This window comes from Dermacentor albipictus, chromosome 8, assembly GCF_038994185.2.
Source record: "Dermacentor albipictus isolate Rhodes 1998 colony chromosome 8, USDA_Dalb.pri_finalv2, whole genome shotgun sequence".
In the NCBI taxonomy this organism is placed as follows: Eukaryota; Metazoa; Arthropoda; class Arachnida; order Ixodida; family Ixodidae; genus Dermacentor; species Dermacentor albipictus.
Genome location: NC_091828.1, coordinates 6018750 through 6038398, shown reverse-complemented (window position 1 = coordinate 6038398; position 19649 = coordinate 6018750). Strand labels below are relative to the sequence as shown.

At 44.7% G+C, this 19649-nt stretch overlaps 1 protein-coding gene across 1 annotated transcript in view; it reads right to left on the bottom strand.

Annotated features, from left to right (window-relative positions):
* LOC135910451 (inactive CLIP domain-containing serine protease A3-like) overlaps positions 1–19649 on the bottom strand; it is a 122007-nt gene that overhangs the window by 43921 nt on the left and 58437 nt on the right. Inside the window, exons 4-5 of the mRNA XM_065442488.2 lie at positions 12351–12448; positions 7068–7164 (exon numbers count right to left, since the gene is read on the bottom strand). Of these exons, the coding sequence (XP_065298560.1) occupies positions 7068–7164; positions 12351–12448 (195 nt within the window). The remainder of the gene's footprint in view (positions 1–7067; positions 7165–12350; positions 12449–19649) is intronic.

The window sequence follows — 19649 nt, the reverse complement described above, 5'->3', positions numbered from 1 at the left end:
ATATATATATATATATATATATATATATATATATATATATATAATATATATATATATATATAATATATATTGTAAAGCAGGTTTATTGTAAAGCAGGTTAGCGACAAACTCAGCACCTGCTGGTGCTGAGTTTGTCGCTGCTGCTCTACGAGCCGAATAAACCTGCTTTACAATATATATATATATATATATATATATATATATATATATATATATATATATATATATATATATATATATATATATATATATATATATAATATATATTGTAAAGCAGGTTTATTCGGCTCGTAGAGCAGCAGCGACAAACTCAGCACCAGCAGGTAGGGCGCAGCCAGCGAACGAACTGGGTACGTGCCACACGATGGCAAAGCCGGAAAACGTCGCGTCTTCTAGCTGTCTGTGGGCCTCTGTGGGCCTATATACGCCGCAGAGGCCCACAGACAGCTAGCAGACGCGACGTTTTATAAACGCCTTGATCATGACCCCACTGAGCACTATAAATATCTGATCAAAAGCACAGTGCTAGATCTCGTCAAGAAGAAAAAGGTGCCTTACAATGCGGTTCATTCTCTCATTCCACTAAGTCCTGTTGCTCGTCCTTTTTACCTTATACCTAAAATACATAAGATAAACAACCCAGATCGTCCCATCAATTCTGGTATAGGTACAGTCACAGAAAATTGGTCCAGCTACATAGATTCCCTGATTAGTAACACCCCAGCTACGTTTGCCTCTTACGTAAGAGACACTACCCACTTCCTGTCAGATATAATCGATCTCATTATTCCTCAAGGTTCTGTTTTGGTCACACTTGATGTAGCATCTTTGTATACTAACATTCCTCATTCTGATGGCATCAAGGCAGTCGTCAATTGCTACGAATGTGTATCACCTGATAAACATTGGCAACTTTGCTAGCCCTTCTTTTAGAACTAAATCACTTCGAATTTGAAAGACAGCACTATGTGCAAGTTAGTGGGACCCCTATGGGTATGCGAATTGGCCCAAACTACGCCAATATATTTATGGGTGAGCTAGAAGATAAATTTTTGCTAACAAGGACGTTAAAACCTTTTTATTACAAACGTTACATTGACAATGTTTTTCTGATTTGGCCTCATGGGGAACAGGAACTGCTTTCCTTGATACCTGACTTTAACAATGGCCATCCATCCATATCATTTTCTCACACGTATTCTGCATCTACTATTAACTTCCTTGACGTCAGCTTTTGAGTGCTAAATGATAGACTATCTACTGTCCTATACAAAAAACCGGAAGATAGATATCATTATTTGCACTTCTATAGCAGTCACGTTAAACATTTCAAGACTAGCATTCCTTATAGCCATGCCTTGCGGTTTAAAAGAATTCCTTCTGGGCAATCAGAGTTTCAAAAAAATTGCGGTAAGCTAAAGAACGCTTTAGCCAAACAAAATTACCCACCACAATTAATTGACGATGCAATAAAACGCGCAGACGTGCATGACCGAAAGACGCTTCTTTGCATTACGAACAAACCGATTCCCTCACCCCAGACAAATCTTGTCCTAACCCACACTGCGTCAGTCTCAAGTGTTTCGCATGTATTAAAGAAACACCACATTATTCTAATGCAAAGTGACCGCCTCAAAAACATATTCTCTGATCCGCCTAAAGCAGTATACCGCAAAGCTAGAAATATTGAGATATACTAGCATCATTATCTAAGACTGACTGTCCTGATGCCATCGGATGCCATCCTTGTCGAAAACCGCGGTGTAAAGTAAGCCCCTACATGGTCACATCGCAACAGGTTACTAGTACGTCTTCAAGCTTTTGTTTAAAATTCAAAGGCGATTTCGACTGCGACACAAAAAACGTAATATATATGCTTGAATGTACGCTGTGCAAAAAGCGGTACATCGGACAAACAGAAGGGCCTTTCAGATTCCGCTTTAAAAATCATAAATCCCACACTAACACGTTGCCCAACCTGCCCATCTCAAGACACGTGAATCTTCCTGACCACTCATTTGATAAGCTGAGAGTCACGTTGCTTGAATCTGGATTTCGTTCGAATTATTATAGAGAAGCCCGCGAATCCTTCCTTATCTATAAGTTTGATACCGTCGCGTGTGTTATGAATGAATGTGTAGGAAAATTCAGTTGCCTGTCTTTGTAGCCCGTCACTTGTCCCTTCTTCTACTAGTACGTCACTATTCTCCTTTTCCTGTGTCTGTTTTTGTTTGATAACATAGCACATATTGAGCACATATTGACGTTTTGTTGTCACGTGGCGGTTGGTTTTTGCAATTCATTTCGGTGCGTTTTTATATACACGTATCAGCTGTCCTTTGAACGATTCAGATGCATTTTGTTCGCCAATTTTATTGTTTTTCATGTAAACTGTGGGGATGCGCGACTCTCGCGCGTCCCCTGATATGTTGTTTTCCCGCACGGCTCGCGTGGTCTGGCACCCGCGATGGTCGGAGTGGTACAAGCGCGGCGCGAGAGATGGCGCGAGTGTTGCGCTGCTAACGCCGCCGACAGGCGGGGTTATTTGGGCGCCGGGAGACAAGGGGCTTCCTCTTTCCCGGCGGATCGGCGAACAGCGTCGGCATTCCGCGCGCGCGGCGACCTACGCTTCTGCGAGACTGTCTCGCGTGGCCGCCTTGGAATGCGCCACCGTTCGCGTGACAGTACGCGCGAACGACCAGGCGTTGGGATCCAGCATGGAGCAAGCATATTCGTTCGCTTCCGGTCGCGGTGAGTCGGACTTCTAGATTTGTCGTGCACCCCATCGGCATGTTTTGTGGATAGCAACTCGGCTAGCAGGCAGTGATCTAAGAAGGGTGCAATAAATGCCCTTGTGATTGTTTGCACTACTGTGTAGTCGTTCCTTTGTCCCAAGAGTAACGGAGGAGAACCCCACAAAACATATCTTCATGTGGTTGATATGTACATGTATATTAACTGTACTGACACCATGCAATGTATACTGATGAAGGCCGGACCCCAGCCGAAACGTCAGTAAACCGCTTCATGCGCGCGTCTACTTTACTGCGAATATTTACGCGGACCCAAAATTGCTTTTTCCTGGTATGTGTTTATGTATATATATATATATATATATATATATATATATATATATATATATATATATATATATATATATATATATATAGTCATATCATAAGAAGCCAACAAACACTGACACCACGGACAACATAGGGGAAAGTACTTGTGCTTAATAAATGAAATAAAGTGGATGAAAAAACAACTTGCCGCAGGTGGGAACTGAACCCATAACCTTCGCATTTCGCCGGATTTGAGGGTCTCGAATCCGGGAACATTGATACCTTCAGGTAGCATATGTGGGTTTATTGACCAGTTGCCTTTACCCAAAAAGATCACCTTCTCGTGACGCCTGCGGGAAAATGGGCGTCTCACGTCCGCTGCCAAGCTCTGTGAGTGGTGGCGCTGTCCAACTCTCCCCGAGTCCTACTGGGACACATAAATACCCAAGAAAGCGGATGGGAAAGTGACGCCGTGCTAGATCAATTGGTGGAGCATCGCACGCGAAATGTGAAGGTTGTGGGTTCGGTTCCCACCTGCGGCAAGTTGTTTTTTCATCCTGTTTAATTTCCATTAGTTTATCAATTCTTTATTTCATTTATTCAGCACACGTAATTTCCCCTATGTTGTGCTTGGTGTCAGTGTTTGTTGGCTTCTTATGATATGACTAATAAATATCGAACCCCTCGGTTAGTGAGGCATTTGTGCAAAAGTTCGCTTCCTTTACAGTATGCCGCACGAGACTCACTGTCCGCGCCAGCCAATATATAGCAAAATGAAAAGACATATCGAGCTGTGCTCAAATTTTGTATTAGGAAGTATCGTAATGGTTGGTGATTTCTTTTAATGCCAGTTATTAGAGGTACTAGCTCGGCAAGAATACGTAAAGCTTCGTAATATGACTACAAATGGTCAGTTAAGGAATTCGAACACGCACAGAAAAAAGGGAACTTTTGAGGCATCTCTGGGCTCCGTTTGAAGGAGAAGCTGCACAAATAGACTAATAATATGCTTGGACAAATTATCAGGGTTGCAAACATTGCGCATTCAATATGCATTAGCACTCGCAATCAAATACAGAACTAACAAAATTTTATCCATAAAAGCTTTACAGTGGAGCTGTATATCACTAGGGTACCGCAGAATTTTTTTGTCCACCCACAAAACGGTCATCATCAATGGCTCATACCTCCGTAAACATGCAGAAAGTGCAATGACTCCTCGCACCATAAAGCAGTGACTGCAAGCACTCAACTAAGTGATGAGAACAGTGGTTACGTTTTTCTAATCACGGATACAACATACAGAACAAACTGTCGTCAGCAATGGTTTATAGCCCCGTAAGCAAGTAAAAGATGCAATGGCTCATAACCTTGTAAGGTTCATGGCTATTCACCTTGCGTAGGTTAGATGCGATGACACTACCCCTGTGATTGTTGTCAGTTATTTCAATGTGGATGTGTCAGTACTGAAAAGGGAGTGCTTTACGCGTTTAGTGTTGCAGACATATCGCTTGTAATGCCACACCGATCCGGCCTAGCAGACCACCTAGCTGCGTACGTGCATCGATTTCACATTATCAACGAATACATTTGCAGTTGCGAGCATGCCGATCAGTATATATCATAGCGACCGCAAAGCCACTATGACCATCGTTATTATGTGACAATGAGTGATGCAATAAAGTTTTCACCACAAGTTTTCTTTCCACAATGTTACAGATCCGCAGGTCATCGAACTTCGCAGGGCGGAATGGCCTTATATTGTTTTCTGTTTCAGGCTGTCAACATTTCTGGCTAGTGAAATTAGGTTCCATTTACCTGAAGATTTATATAGTTCTAATTGGATGAATGGATCCTGGTGTGAAAATTTTGGTGATAGCGTAATTATTCACAATGTCAACATCATTCAAATATATCTTCATTCAAAAGGCCCAGCGGCTTTGGTCTATCTAGGATATCTTTTTGTCCTTAAGATGATTACCAAGGTATATACTACTCATTAAGTTAAGCACATTTATGTTTTCGTCTTGTCAATGTATTGTCATGAAGCGGCCTAATTATTTCCATTGAGAAAAATGCAAATGATACATTACACATGACCAATGCAGCAAATCTCAAGAAAGATGCGCTCATAAATTACTCTGAAATGCTATATATGCTCCTAAGTTGAAGGCACCTGTAAAACCATCGCTTATTTTGTAGTCACCTTGTGCACTCCTGCCAGGGCTTGCACACTTCGTAAACGTCATGAAAAGTGATTTGATACAAAAGTTGAACAAAGTACGTTAATTTTTGGATGCAAATGGTTGATGTGCTGGAAAGGCCCGAGTTTTTCCGCCATTATTTCTTGAAGCAACTCTTCCCCATCAGGCTTACCTGCCTAGAAAAGCTCGCATTGACCACGCTGTTTGTCCTTATTTGTCGCTGGCCTGTGGTTGTAGAGCCTCTAGCTATTAAAAAAATAATCTGTTTACGTTCCGTTCTGAAGAACCAAACTACGTCTCACTCGGCTTCGAAGCAAGCCAAAGAAGTCCTATACATGTAAATGTTAAGTGGTTACGGTTTTAGCAAGAGCTGGGAAAAGTGTGTGGCACCAATTTTTCATGCAATAATTACGCCTGCAGGAGTGTGCTGAACTGTGCTAGTTCGGTGCAATTTTAGAGGGTGATCGAATAGCGCTAGAGACGGGACGAAGTGAAGTAGACACAGCACTAGCTACAAGTACGGATATCGACTGCCACATACAGGGGTGAAAATTAGCCTAGGGCCCACAAAAGCACAGGGTGCGCAGAGAACATAAAAGAAGTTGACTGTTCTCGGCAGCGTATTTAATTATAGCGTAGAGATTTTGAAGGCAGGCTAATGAATAACCGATAGTGTCGGTGTATCTGAAAAGCTTTGTTAATTAAATGGTCACGTTGCTTTGTATGGCAACACAAATACCTGCAATTTTCTAGCATTCGTTCACAGCAAAAAATTTTATAACCTTCTGCTAATGTTTTACAATGTTTGTTACAATGTAAAAAAAAGCTTTTGCGCGGTCATGCCATCATCAGATGGCAAGTAGTGCCCTATACCAAATGCAAAAGCTACCATAGACCACGTACTTATCCCCCTGCTGACTCTGATAGACTCGGTGGCCAGTGATTTGGCTGAACAATGTAAAAAGTGTGGTTGGGGGCAAATTATTGAAAACTGCTAGCTTTCATGTCGCTATACAGAACAATATACACATGAGATTAGCGACGCTTTCTAAACATACTAACACGGTAATTCCTTTACTAGCGCGCCTTCATGATGTCCACATTGTAGTAAACTGCGCCATTTATGTAAATAATGATAGCCTCCTGACATCAACCGCATTTGACCATTTGGTGTTTTTATGTTCTCCGCGCAGATTCCCCTGCTTATGTTTAGCAGTTAATATTACAAAAAACACCCGTTGTTATAGGCAAAGCTGTGTCGACCCGCTTCACTTCGTCTTGTCTGTAGCGCTGTTCCAATCTGCTCTAAAGATGCCTCTGATCCTACCAAAGCACATGCTCTACTGAAATTATATGCTGTGCAAATTCAATGATGCACAATTTGTGGAAGTTTCTTTGTTTATCCCTGTCCTTTTAGTGTTATTGGGGTTCACAGTAAATTCTACAGTTTCACATGGCCAAAGCAGCATATTATTATGAGGCACGCCATATTAGGGGACTCCGGATCAGCATTGAGCATCTGGGGTTCTTCAGCGTTCACCCAATGTGCGGTACATAGGAGTTTTTGCATTTCGCCCCATCAAAATACGGCGCTGTGGCTGCGACTTGATCCAGCGACATTGGGATTAGCAGTGCAGAGCCTACGCCAATACGCGGGTTCTGCTAACTACTCTTATTATTCCGAATATGCATTTCAAAGCTCGTACGAAACTGTGGAAAAGATTGCCTGAGAAATTTGTCATTCCGTTTTGTTCTTTCGCACGTATTTACTTCTTGCAATTTATTCGTATATGTATATTACCTTGTCCACAGTGTAGTTTTGATGAATAGGAGAGTTTTCGAAGATGCTGCGGTCCAGGACACCAAGACGAACAAAGAGTTTCGAAGCTTGGTCACCTCTGCAAAAAAATAAAAAAACAATATTTGTGATCAATGCCGTTGAGATCAGAAATGGTGACAAAAAAATGCACACAAATGTTGTACCCTGTGCAACATACAGGTAATCACGTCGTCGTTCCATGTAAAAATCAGTTTTTCAAGAAGCGACTCTCGACATTAGAAAGCACGGAACCAAGAACGTTCAGTTAATGTACCGCAGTACGTTTGCTCAGACCATTCTTCCCACCCAGCGTTTAATAAAATTTAATTTATTCGCAAACGAATAAAGCGGCCTGTATCATAGTGCCGCTTTTAGCCGCTGCTCTATACACGACGAAAAAAGAGGAAGACGCACCAGCGAAAAAAATCACGAGAAGTGAACTTTATTGAACGTAATGCAATAACGGCTACGTGACATACAAGGCACACAGCCTCAAAATAGAAACAGAACAGACAACCCACGAATAAAACCACCTAAAAGTGGACGAAGTCACACCACAGACATGGGTGAACGCGCTTCCACCTGAACTCATGCACATACATTGTGCATAATACAAGCTTTACATTATTTCATGTACAAAACAATACAGTGGCATCATGCACTATTATCTGGGCACTACTCTACATATCGCTATGCTGACATGGTAGCTACTATATTCATCTGACATTCATATTTCTTGCTTCCAACAACCTATCCACTTTTCCTCTCAAGGTAATCTAACATATTACCGTGTCTATTGGAATTATTATCTTCAACTAGCTTTATTTTTTGCATTGCACTATTAGCAGAACAATAACAGGAAAATGTGTCTAGAATGCTGAATAATATAGTCAATGGTGAGTGATTAGGTAGGAGGCGTTGTCGTACAATCTATCCATAAGAAATTAGGTGGTAAAAAGGAATAATCCGCAATCAAAAACAAGTGAAAGCTTCAACGAAAGATTGAAACGCTGCAGCCTCACACAATTAGCCACGGATAATTCCGTGCGCTTAATTTCGCTAACCGCAATGTGATTCCTGAAAATAGCAGCATCAAATTTTTGAAAGGAGATACACTACCCGTGATTCTCATCTTCTCTGTAGTACCATAGGACCAGAATTCCATGTATAGAAGAAAGGTAGCGCCATTTACTGGCCCCCCGAATAGCTAGTACCATCCCGTCACAAATTTCACAAATCTTTTAACAACCTGATACAGTAACGGCTGCAGCCAAAAGCATTACCTGTCTCATGAAATAAAAGCTAAATAAACAAGTAAAAAGGACACCAGTCGAAATCAATGACGTTAGATCCTTACTTTCTTTTTGAACGCCATCAAACAGTACCTAAATAACGCGCAAGAAAGAAAAATGATGCTTTGGGTATATGCGCTGCACAGAAACGAGCAAACAGTGAAGGTGAACAAAGCATCGCGCAATACCTAGATACTTTGCGACATGTCTTTGAGCAGAACCTCATATGTTTTACGCGTATATGTGTACACACACAACCTACCGTGCATACATACAGACACATATGCGCATACACATTCCCCTACATAGGGGGTGATAATATTGAAGTTTACCAGCATTTTTCAAAATCAACTGCAGCTGCTACATAATTCTTGTCCTTGACCTGGACCATTAGAAGACGCGGACACTTTTAGCACAAGAAACCAAACGACATATTCAACTAATTAACAAGAACTCCCTAATTCTTAATTGATTGCTTTACGGCAGAAACTGCGATTTACGAATCGTAGCCGATGACATTTCAAGATGTATCCCCTAGAAACGAATCACCATGATTAAACCAGCTTCGAGATAATAGTTCCGAAATTTGGGGCGAAAACTATGGGCCTTCAAGTGACTTTTGTGCTTCAAGGCATACAAGATCATTTTGTTCAAAATGTAAGCGGAACAGCAGGCATTTTTACGACGAGTTCAATGGCCCATACTTCCAAGTTGGAGTCATTTTGGAAAATAATTTCAACCAGATGCTAAATGATATATAGGTATGAGGAACAAAACTTTTTAGAACGTGTGGCGCCCTTATAGACTGGACATGGTAGCACACGAGTGTCCATCTGACCTAATAACTGGCACAGAAGTTGATCTTGATGTCGCACTATGGACCGCCATAAGACGGCTCAGTGCGTAAGGCACAAGCCGGAAGCGGACAGCATTTACTAACTCTCGCGAGTTTCACTTCCTCAGAATGCGGCCTCCATGGCCGTGAATGAAACTCATGGCTTCGTGCTAAGCAGCAGGGTGTCACAGCCACCGACTGACCACGCTTGATGAAATGCCCATCAACTAATCCGCTGGAGTTGATGGATATAAGTACAAAATAACGCGCACCAACTTGGTTAGAACTGTAGCCGCAGAAATGTGTTGTTTCACGCATCCGCGTGGTACCTGCACCTGTAGTTAAATGAATGTATATGTAATATTATATTCTACGGGCAACGCTATTTCATTCGTTTACTTTATAAATGCCGAAAGCAACTGTACCTATTCATCCGTGATCTGTTATATATTTTCATTTAACCTCGTGGAGGGAATTCCTCGCGGGCCTGTGTATTTTTTTTTTCCTCGTGCAGTTTCTGTGCAGAACGTAGGAAGGCTATCTGAAAATTCAGGAACCATTACACTCTGTAAAGGTTCATTACGAGCGAAGTTGTAGCAAATTACACATTGTTATGCAGGGGTGATGTATTAATTTTGGTCATTGTTCATGCCAGTGACGATATATCTTTGTGATTACTGCGGTACACGCCGATTGGCTTGGTCGCAACCTTAGAATCTTTGTCCAAGTCAATTCTACACAGGCCGTTTTTCAGTTGTTGAGTGACTTGGATTAGTGCGGCACTAGAAACCATACTTTGCTCGCAAAAACTGAGTGAACAACTTCGTGTCTGGGGCCCTACAACGTAAAACTATTCTAATATGTTTCTATTCCAATCTCCTGACGTCAAATTTGCGTAACCACCGACCCAAGCAGCGGGCTGTAACCCGCAGTGTTGTCTGAACATACCAATCAAACACTCTCCTCGTTCATAGGAGGTCACTTTTGTTTGCTTGAAAAACGAATACCATTGCCTACACTGAGCTGCTTGTCGTATTTAATTGGCTGACAAGAGGCGAAGAGCACGCTCAAGTGGAGAGGGACTCGCTGGGGCCGAGCCAGGGCACTGAAAATCGATAATCGGATGAAAAGGGTGGTGCCGGCGTCTGCAATTGGTCGGCTTTCCCTTACTTAGCTTGTGGTGGCTGGTCGAAAATCACCGCGGCATGCAACGGAAGCTTAAGAATGACGCTAAAGCTGACCCTCAGCAAAGAAGAGTTGGCCTAATGGGGTGGTAAACGTGCCGAAAGTGATCGAAAACGTTGCATGGCCACGCAAGAAGTTTTAATATACGCAAATACATTCATGCTCTCCGGCAGGCTTCAGTAGCCAGCGTCTCAGGGATCGGCGGCAGCCATCTTTTATTCCTTTCGGAACGGGGCAGGCTGTGGCTATTCCGAAGAAATTCCGTTTTGTCCGGCATATTAATGCATCCTTATCGGGTACACGTCACTTTGACGCGGTGAGTTTGTGCGGTTTTGTGACGTCGCGTGACAGGCAGGTGAAGTGGGTGCAGCCCGAAAACTTTTTACCAATAGCCGAGGGCTAATGGCGAAAAGGGGTCGAATCAGAAATAACTTTTTCTTTTTTCTGTCAAATCATGCATAATCAGTGTGTACACATCATATCAGATAGGGAACTATCGCGGTTATCGTGACGTCACGTGACAGACAGGTGAAGTGGAGGTGGTCGAAAAAAGTTTTTCACCAATCGTGCAGGGCTGATAGCAGAATTGCAATAGAAAAGTTTGGAATAGTTTTACGTTATAGTGCCCCAGGTTTTGCAACATCCATATTGAAGTCTCGCACAATGATCACAAGGGGAGCCGGAGGAAACTAGCATTGCAGCGCGGACAGAACGCACGTATACACAAGGCCCAGGCCGGTCTGCGAGTTGCGACAGAGTGGAATGGCTCCATAATATTTGCGTAACTATGTGTGGCCATCCCACAGCAATTTCAGAACACAAAGGAAATCCGCGGTTCGGGGACAACCACTGCTTACGGCTTTATGAGCCATTGATGGTAGGAGTTTTCGGCATCCTGTTCTGCGTGATGTATGCATGATTAAAAGAAATGCAAGCACTGTTCGCTTCACTTCGCTGAGTGCTTGTAGCATCTGCCGTGCGGGCCTACGAGTCATTGAATTTTGTGATTCCTTACGGGGGTATGAAACACTGATGATGATGGTTTTTGTTGGCGCACACAAAAAATGTTCCGAACCCTAGCTATATTACGCTTCTCTCTAAAGCACCTCCGGTTCAATATTCTTCGTAGTGGGAGATGGAGGAGAGGAAAATATTTCCCAGAACACATGTCACGATGATTACTGGCGTTAATGTAATTAGCTTTCGAGCAATAGAGCGATACGCTCTATTGCCACCGTTGCAACGCGTCATGTATGAGCCGTGCAGGGCTACTTTTTGGCGCTTCCCTCTGTACACGCTGCGCCATGTAGTGCTGCGCCCCCTTCCGTAGCCTCCCGAAATATGTGGCACGCTGGTGCGGGCTAACGCTGAGAACGAGTGCCTCACTGCCGGCGAGAATTACTGGCGCATCGCGAAAGCGCTGGCCTACTGTGATTGGTGAACCGTGCGACGCAAGTTCGATTGCGCCCAGTACCGGATAAATCGCGAAGGATAGCTCTACTTGGAGATGCGCGTAATGAGGCTAGATAGCTGGATAGGACCAAACTGACTGAGGTGGCCTGAAAAATTATACTCGCGTAATTAAACTTTGAACAGTGATTATGGTGCTCGATGCTTTTGGCGCAACAATGAGCAGCCGACACAGTGCTGATTCCCATTCCCGTGTGGCAATGTCAAATTATACAACGAGCTAAAACCCCAATTAGAGAGGTGCGCTTGCGTTAACATAATATTCGCAGCGAGTAAACCGAGCACGCAGCAGCGCCTAAACTACGACCCTAGTGCAACGCTTTGCGTCCTACATTGACGTTTGCGCTAATTAAGTGTAATGCGCAATGTCGGTAAACAAGTATGCGATTGTGCGGCTTTTATCCGCAAGCCACGCAGCGCCTGCTCTATTTACAGAGACGTGGAGGAAACCAAAAAAACAATTCACCATGAATGAACACTTACTGAAACTTATGTACGCAGTCTGCGGTGCTTAGGACGTTCTTGGGGCTTATGACTACGCCTGAACAGAGGAATTCCTCTTCAGTTGAAAATAGCATCGCCTGTACAAAAAGAGAAAACAAAGAGAAGAGGACACTTTAGAGGATTGTGGTTGGGATTCAACAAAGTTGTTACCAATCATTCCAGACTGTTTGAGGATAATAAAGAAATACCGTTAGTGATTATTCAATACATAGACACCAGGCATGCATATTTCTATAGAGATACTTCATTTACAGAGTAATCTATGAGGTGTTAGATGGCGAATTCTTCACATGTAAGTCGCACGGAGACATTGTAATTAGGCGGGTCATAACTATAGGAAATGTACTGATTCTTTTGACCTGGCCATTATGTGTTTCCTGATGTATTTTCACTCAAATTTAACGAATTTTATTCCGATATCAAATACACGGACGCCCAAGACACATTTGCGCCCGTTGCCACAGCGTCAGAATCGACGGTGATGGCCTATATTGACGGCGCTATCCTTACCAGTGAGTAGAGTGCTTCCAGAAACGCGCAGTTAGTTTGCCCGCGAAAAGGATGCAGCCAAGTGGAGGCACCGACTCTCTAGCCACCATGGACCCGCCCTGCTCAATTGACGCTGACGTAAGCGAGGAAGCGTTCTAGCTTCCAATGTGGGTATGAAGGTTGTGCTGTTCCTTCAACACAGCCTGTTTTTTGGCATGACGACCTGCTGATCTCGACATGACCTCCCGATACTTGCGTCGGCGGTTACGCAAGTCTGACATCAGGAAATTAGAATAAAACCACATTGGAATGGTTTTACGTTATTGGGCCCATTGTCAACGCTCGCACCATTGGGGAGAAAGGCACTGCTGCAGTCACTTTTAAAGAGACTGCAGCAGCTCGCCTTCGGAGGCATTACCACCGCCGCATCAGTTATTACGGCCGCCTTGCTGTCTTTGCAGACGACTCCGACGCACATGGCCCACACGCAACATGGCTCAGCTCATCGCTTAAGGTAATCTTTGCAGTCATATCCGGGATGTTCGGGGAACCATCCCGACTGTTATTCAGTGGAACTGCCGCTCCCTCAAAAAGAAGAAGAAAGCGGACATTATTTTACGTTGGGGCCTGTCGTATAACAGCTAACACCCGCCGTCCTGGCATTGCAGGAGGTGAACTGGTTCATGCCACGCTCACCATGCTACGATCGAGGGCGTGGCTTCCCCCTGAGACACCCACACACCTGCGTACACAGCTGTGCATGTCGATCGAAGACTGACCCACACAAAGTTCGACACTGAACTCTGGTGTTCGAGTGTTGCCAATGTTACTGAATGCCGGATTTAACTCACGCCCGAAAGAATAACAATTATATTTCCCGTCTACATACGTCCAGAAAACGCACGAAGGAAGACTAAGCGCACCTCGGTAGATTTCAGCTACATGCCACATTGCCGAAGTATTTATCCCAATGATAAACTGCTAATCTGTGGAGACCTCAATGCTCAACACGTAGACTGGTACTGCAGTCAGTGCTGCCCACGCGGTTATCGTATAGTGGAAGAGCTTGACCATTATGGACTAGTGCTTCTTAATCTGCCACAACCCCGTACGAAGCTCGTACAGAACAAGGCATGCAGACATGATGCCAGACCTAAGCTGGTCCTCGAGACCCAGAACCTGTTGCTGGAAACTTCTAGAGGACCCTCTTGGCCATGACCATCTTCCACTTGTGAAAACAGTGAGAGCAAATGGTTCCTCATGTCGCCCGTCGTCTTTCAAGCGAGACTGTAAGATTACACGCTGGGACAATTATCGGATGCTCGAAGAATATCGGATGCTGCATATCCTGAACGCACGCTATGGCGCGTGCCAAGCGAACAACAACAAAGACGCTGCGGGTTTCTCCGAACCAACCAGATCCGGATAGGCACCTGCTGCATCTATGGAACCACAGGCTCAGACTTCTGTCTTCTTATCGAGCGAAGTGGCGCTCCCCAGACACTACGAACTAAACTACGCTCTGAAATCGAGAAGTATACGGGAGAGCTAGCTTCCGAGCATTGGATGCAGGTGTGCGAGCAAATCATTCTATCAACTAATTCACGCAGGGTATGGGCTATATAGACATGCTCTTCTTGGGCACCGTAAGACATCAGACAGCGCAGCTCGTGTTGCCTTTAAAGAAGGCATCACCAATGCGGTACTCGCAGAAAGAGCGCCAGACATCTTTTTTCCCCAGTCAAATAGTAACATAAATGCGACGGATGATGCCCAAAACGGAAACGAAGATCTAAACCAGCCCTTCATGACCAGCGAGCTCGAAGACGCCATACACAGAATCAACACCCGTGGCGCGTTATGGGTTGATGGAATCACGGCAGCGCACATAAAAAAAAAAACCTCACCGAAGGAAGCAAAATGCTCGGTTATACTGCGGCTTTTCTGCCGCAGTATAACCGTGAATGAAAAGAAGGAACCGGCCCACAAGAATACCTCCATTCGACTGTCAAGCCTGTACCGAAACCGAGGAAGCCACCGAACTCCCTGGGAAACTTAAGACCAGCTTCTCCCACGTCATGTTTGTGCAAAATTTGGGAGAGTACCGTGAACGCAAGGTTAGTATGGTGGTCTGAGGAAAATTGCCTTCTGCCCCACACAAAGTACGGATTCCGGCCTGGTCCTTCTACTCAGGATGTCATGCTCTGCCTAAAAGAGGACGCGCTCGATACCTTGTCCTCGTGTCCTCGCATGTTTATTGGGGTGGACGTCAGGAAAGCTTTCGATAGCCTTCCCTACGCCTCTATCATGCAGGTGATACAAGAAACAGGCATCCAAGGTAGCACGCACAACTTTGCTACCGTGTTCCTGCAGGAAAGAACGTTTTAAGTTCAAGTAGGCAGCGAGCTCAGCTCCTATCATCAATCATAACGGGTTTGCAGTCCGACAGGGAGCCGTAATCTCCCCAACATTATTGAACATCGTATTAGCAGCTCTTCTTGCAAAACAATAGAAAATCCCAAGCGCTGAGCACACTGTTCACGCAGATAATGTGACGCGGTGGACTACGCGATGCCATGCAGATGGTGTTAAATAACATCGAGGGCTTACGCCAGCGCCGGAGAAGACGTTAACCAGGCTTTCAGAAGGTTAATGTCAAAGGACGAGGAAAAGGCCAGTTTCCATCTCTCGATCGGGCAGACACCCATTCACGGGAAGTGGGTCATCCGCATACTCGGACTCTTTTCGGACGTGTAGTGTACATCCACAACCTGGTTCGACGAAACAGTAACGGTCACCAAGCGAGCCACCCAAGACCTCCGTAGAATTGCGAAGCGTACGAGAGGCCTTAAAGAAAAAGAAATGAGACATTTTTTACAGGCTTTCCTACATTCTCGCGTCCTGTATGGCGCCCCTTTTCACCCCATCACTCGAACACAGCTACTTACCTTGGAACACCTCAACAACGAGGCAAGGAGAGTAACGACAGGACTACCAAAGTAAACGCCACTCCCTGCACTCAAGAGCCACTGCGTTTCGGGTAACATCGCTGATCTTATTTTCACGCACGAGCATACTCATGCGACCCGTCTCAAGTCCACAAACGCACTAAGGGCCATTTTGATTAAAATTGGGCATGGCATCTCTAACCTTCTTGCGCTTCTACGCATATCTTCCGCTTCGAAGCATGTACAAACTGTGGTCCCGAAGCCACTGCCGAAGAACATGGGACAAGATCAATTGGCAAGGAGACAGGCCCAAGCCAAATGCCATGAGAAATATACGCACCAACTACGCGAAGGGAACGACCACTCTGGCAGGTGCCACATATTCAATGTGGATGCTTCTATCGGGAGACCGGCGAAGGAGCCAATGCTCACTACGGTGTGAACAAATAGGGAAGCAACCGAACTGGGCATTAAACTACACCTGCTCTACTGCCTTCACAGCTCCGCTTCTGATTCGGCTTGTCGAACTCCTTCATCGGTGCGGCGTTGGCATTCGGCTTCCGCTACGGCTTGGCGAAACTCAGGATTACTTCGGCGAGCTCGCGCGCGTTCACGGGCCCGCTCCCGTTGCCGTTCTTTGAAGGCTGCTTCCTTTTCAGAGGACCGGACCAAGCGCAGCCTACCCATAGCGCAGCTGGCCTTGAACTTGAGAGGAATGACGCGCGTAGATCGGGTGAGTAGGAGAACCTACCAAGCAGCTGCAGGCGCGGACGACTCGGTTTTTCGCGTACAACGGCAGCCACACCGATAGCGCGAGCTGCCAATACAAGCTTCGCTTAAATAACGCGCAACGTCTCAAGTAGCCACCCAGACCAACACCAGTGATGCACGCAAGGTAACATGTAACACCAACGCACCACTCTCAAATTGGACTAAACGCTGCAGAAATTACACGTTCACCGCTATCATCACCACTAATTATCGTCAAGCGAAGCAAAGAGCATGCCAAACTTTATTTAAATTGATTCACGCAGTGCGTTGGGTCGCGATGATTTTGTATTGCTTTTTATTGCCATCGCGAATATGTGAACGCTCGAGACGCGTTCGCGCAGCCGCCGCCGCTGCCGTGTTTCTGTCACGGTGTCGCCATGCATGCAGGGTTAGAAGGTCTCCAGACACACGCAGTATGTTAGGCTGCGAAAGTGACGACGGCAAGTGCACGCACCTTCCCGATCCACTGAATCGGCCCTACCTGAGCCAGTTCGCCATTCTGGTTTCTGGTACTTGCATGAGCGTCGTGCGCAAGCACGCGTTCCTGCGGAGCAGGTCTGAGCGTGCTGAGCAGGTCCATGAGCAGGTCTGAGCAACGGACAGTAAACGCCAAGCTAAATCTATACAACACTTTCTTTGGGCCACTTACAAACGCCTATGGCTTTCTACCGGCCGTATCTCGCGCGTCACCAATGTGCGACGCCAGTAACGCGGGTTCCGGTGCCAGCGGGGGCGATGACCCACGCGTTGTGACACGCCTTGCAACAACTATGGCGCTTTTCCTGAAGCGCTGCCACAGTTGTCTCTCCTACTGCGTGAAGCTATGTTGCCTGCGCGTCTTGTCAGAACAACCTGCAAGGACCTTGAGCGTATGCTTGCTATCTCTTTCTAGACTATGCCCACTGATGAAACGGCCATTTTTTCCTAATGTCCGGTTGTTTAGCTTCGTGCCTGTACTATTCCTACATTAAAGTCATGACAACTTACAACACGTGTGGCCACTGGACCTGATCTAGACGTGAAAGAGGTAATAATGCAATAGTTTCTGCCAAGGATTTGCGCGGCGATCCCGATAGTAAACAGTTATCACAGGAAATCATCGCGTTTTTTCAGCAGATAATTTCGTACAACTGTACTCAGCATGTTCTAAAGATCTTTATTTTGCAAAATTCAATGCGCCGGAATTATTATGACGTCAAAAATAAACAAAATATGGTGAGTGATTTAGCACAAACACCTGCCAGAGGTCTTCTGCTACAAGCTTTAGTTCTACCGAATTCGGACACCACTCGCCGACCACAATGCCCGATATCCAAATTAACTGATCCCCCCCCAGCTGCATTCCCCCTTTGCATAATTCCCAAGGAGTTCTTTATTTGTTCCGGCGTTACTTGTGGGATTTCAAGTTCCTCTAGACTATTGTCTCTCACATTATCGTCGTGGGTATTACTGGTACTGTATAAATCTCTATGGAACTCCTCAGCCACTTGAACTATCTCCTCCATATTAGTAACGATATTGCCGGCTTTGTCTCTTAACGCATACGTCTGATTCTTGCCTATTCCTATTTTCTTCTTCACTATTTTTAGGCTTCCTCCGTTCCTGAGAGCCTGTTCGATTCTATGCGTATTACAGTTCCGGATGTCAGCTCTCTTACGCTTGTTGATTAACTTCGAAAGTACAGCCAGTTCTATCCTACCTGTAGGGTTAGAGGCTTTCAGGGTTTTATGAGGATCTCTTTAAATGACAGGAAATATTGTGCATGCGGGCACATGCTGAGATATCGAAACAAATTCGATGTATATGCGATCAGGCCGATGTTGAACTTGTTTCATAAATGAAAACGCACAGGAATGCTTCTTTTTTGAATTATTTTAACTCAATCCAATGAGAACGTCGAGCCTGTTAGACGGCGCCCATGACTCCTGCTCACATATTTCATAGATTAGCTAAATAAGGAAATTTGCGACAAAGGAATAAATGAAACACAGCAGCGACGACAACCCTAAAGATCCCATACACGCAAAACAAAAACAATTGTCATTGAGGATTTCGCAAACGTACGAGTATTTATGTTCACGTACACATGGTCGTTCTCGTTGGTAGAAACACCACCGCACTACAACACAAACCACAGGAACACGGCAATATCAGCAAATAGAAAAAAGTAGATATGAAACCATTAAAGAAATGAATCACTTCGACAAAAACAGCGTAGAAATGAAAGTTACAATGATATAATCTAATAACTTTTACTCATGCCCGTTTCTCCAAGAAGCTGTACTAATGCGTGTGTTGTACAGTGTGTAGGGATGGATATCCACTGAGTATTTTATTTTGCGGGGTCATAATTTTTCGGAATAAAATAGCAGATGTTCTGTCTTCTGCAGCCTCCTCAAGAGAGTGCACATACTGTCTCTTTTTCCCATATTGTGCCAGTACAATTTAGTGTACACGGTGCCAACCTGAAATCCATTATTCCTTTCTATTGAACAGTTGGTTTTCACAGGTATGGTGAATTGCATCATATGGTCTATCCTTTACAATGTGCAGCTTTCTGCAGCACTTGGAAACCAAGTTGCTCAGGACAATAAAATTGAAAAGCTGTTTCACAGACTACGTTCGCCAATTGCCGTAAGAAATAATAGATGTTGACATGCGTATTTGTTTATCTTTGTCGGGTGACCGCGTTTCACCGTCTAACAAATGTTATCGCTCAGCGTTGGACGCACCTCCATGCATCGGAAGTTTCTCGAATGTTATCAGTGGCTCTATCCCCTGTCTGTTGTCACCGAGCCTTGCGTAATCTGATTGTATATATATGCCACGCTAATTATGTAGCACTTTCTTGAAGACACGTGGGGCCTGCCAATTATTCTGGAACTTTTGATTACTCACACATAAAAGCCGACGAGCTTGACCCGCAGATCAGATTTTGACGATCGCCGATGTGTTCGCCGCTATCATTGTGCTTTGAGTGTAGCCTGTTTTTGTGGGCACGGGTTCACCCAATAAAACTTATTTTCGTCATTCACAGTTTTGCTACTGTGTTATTTAGCGTCACTACTAC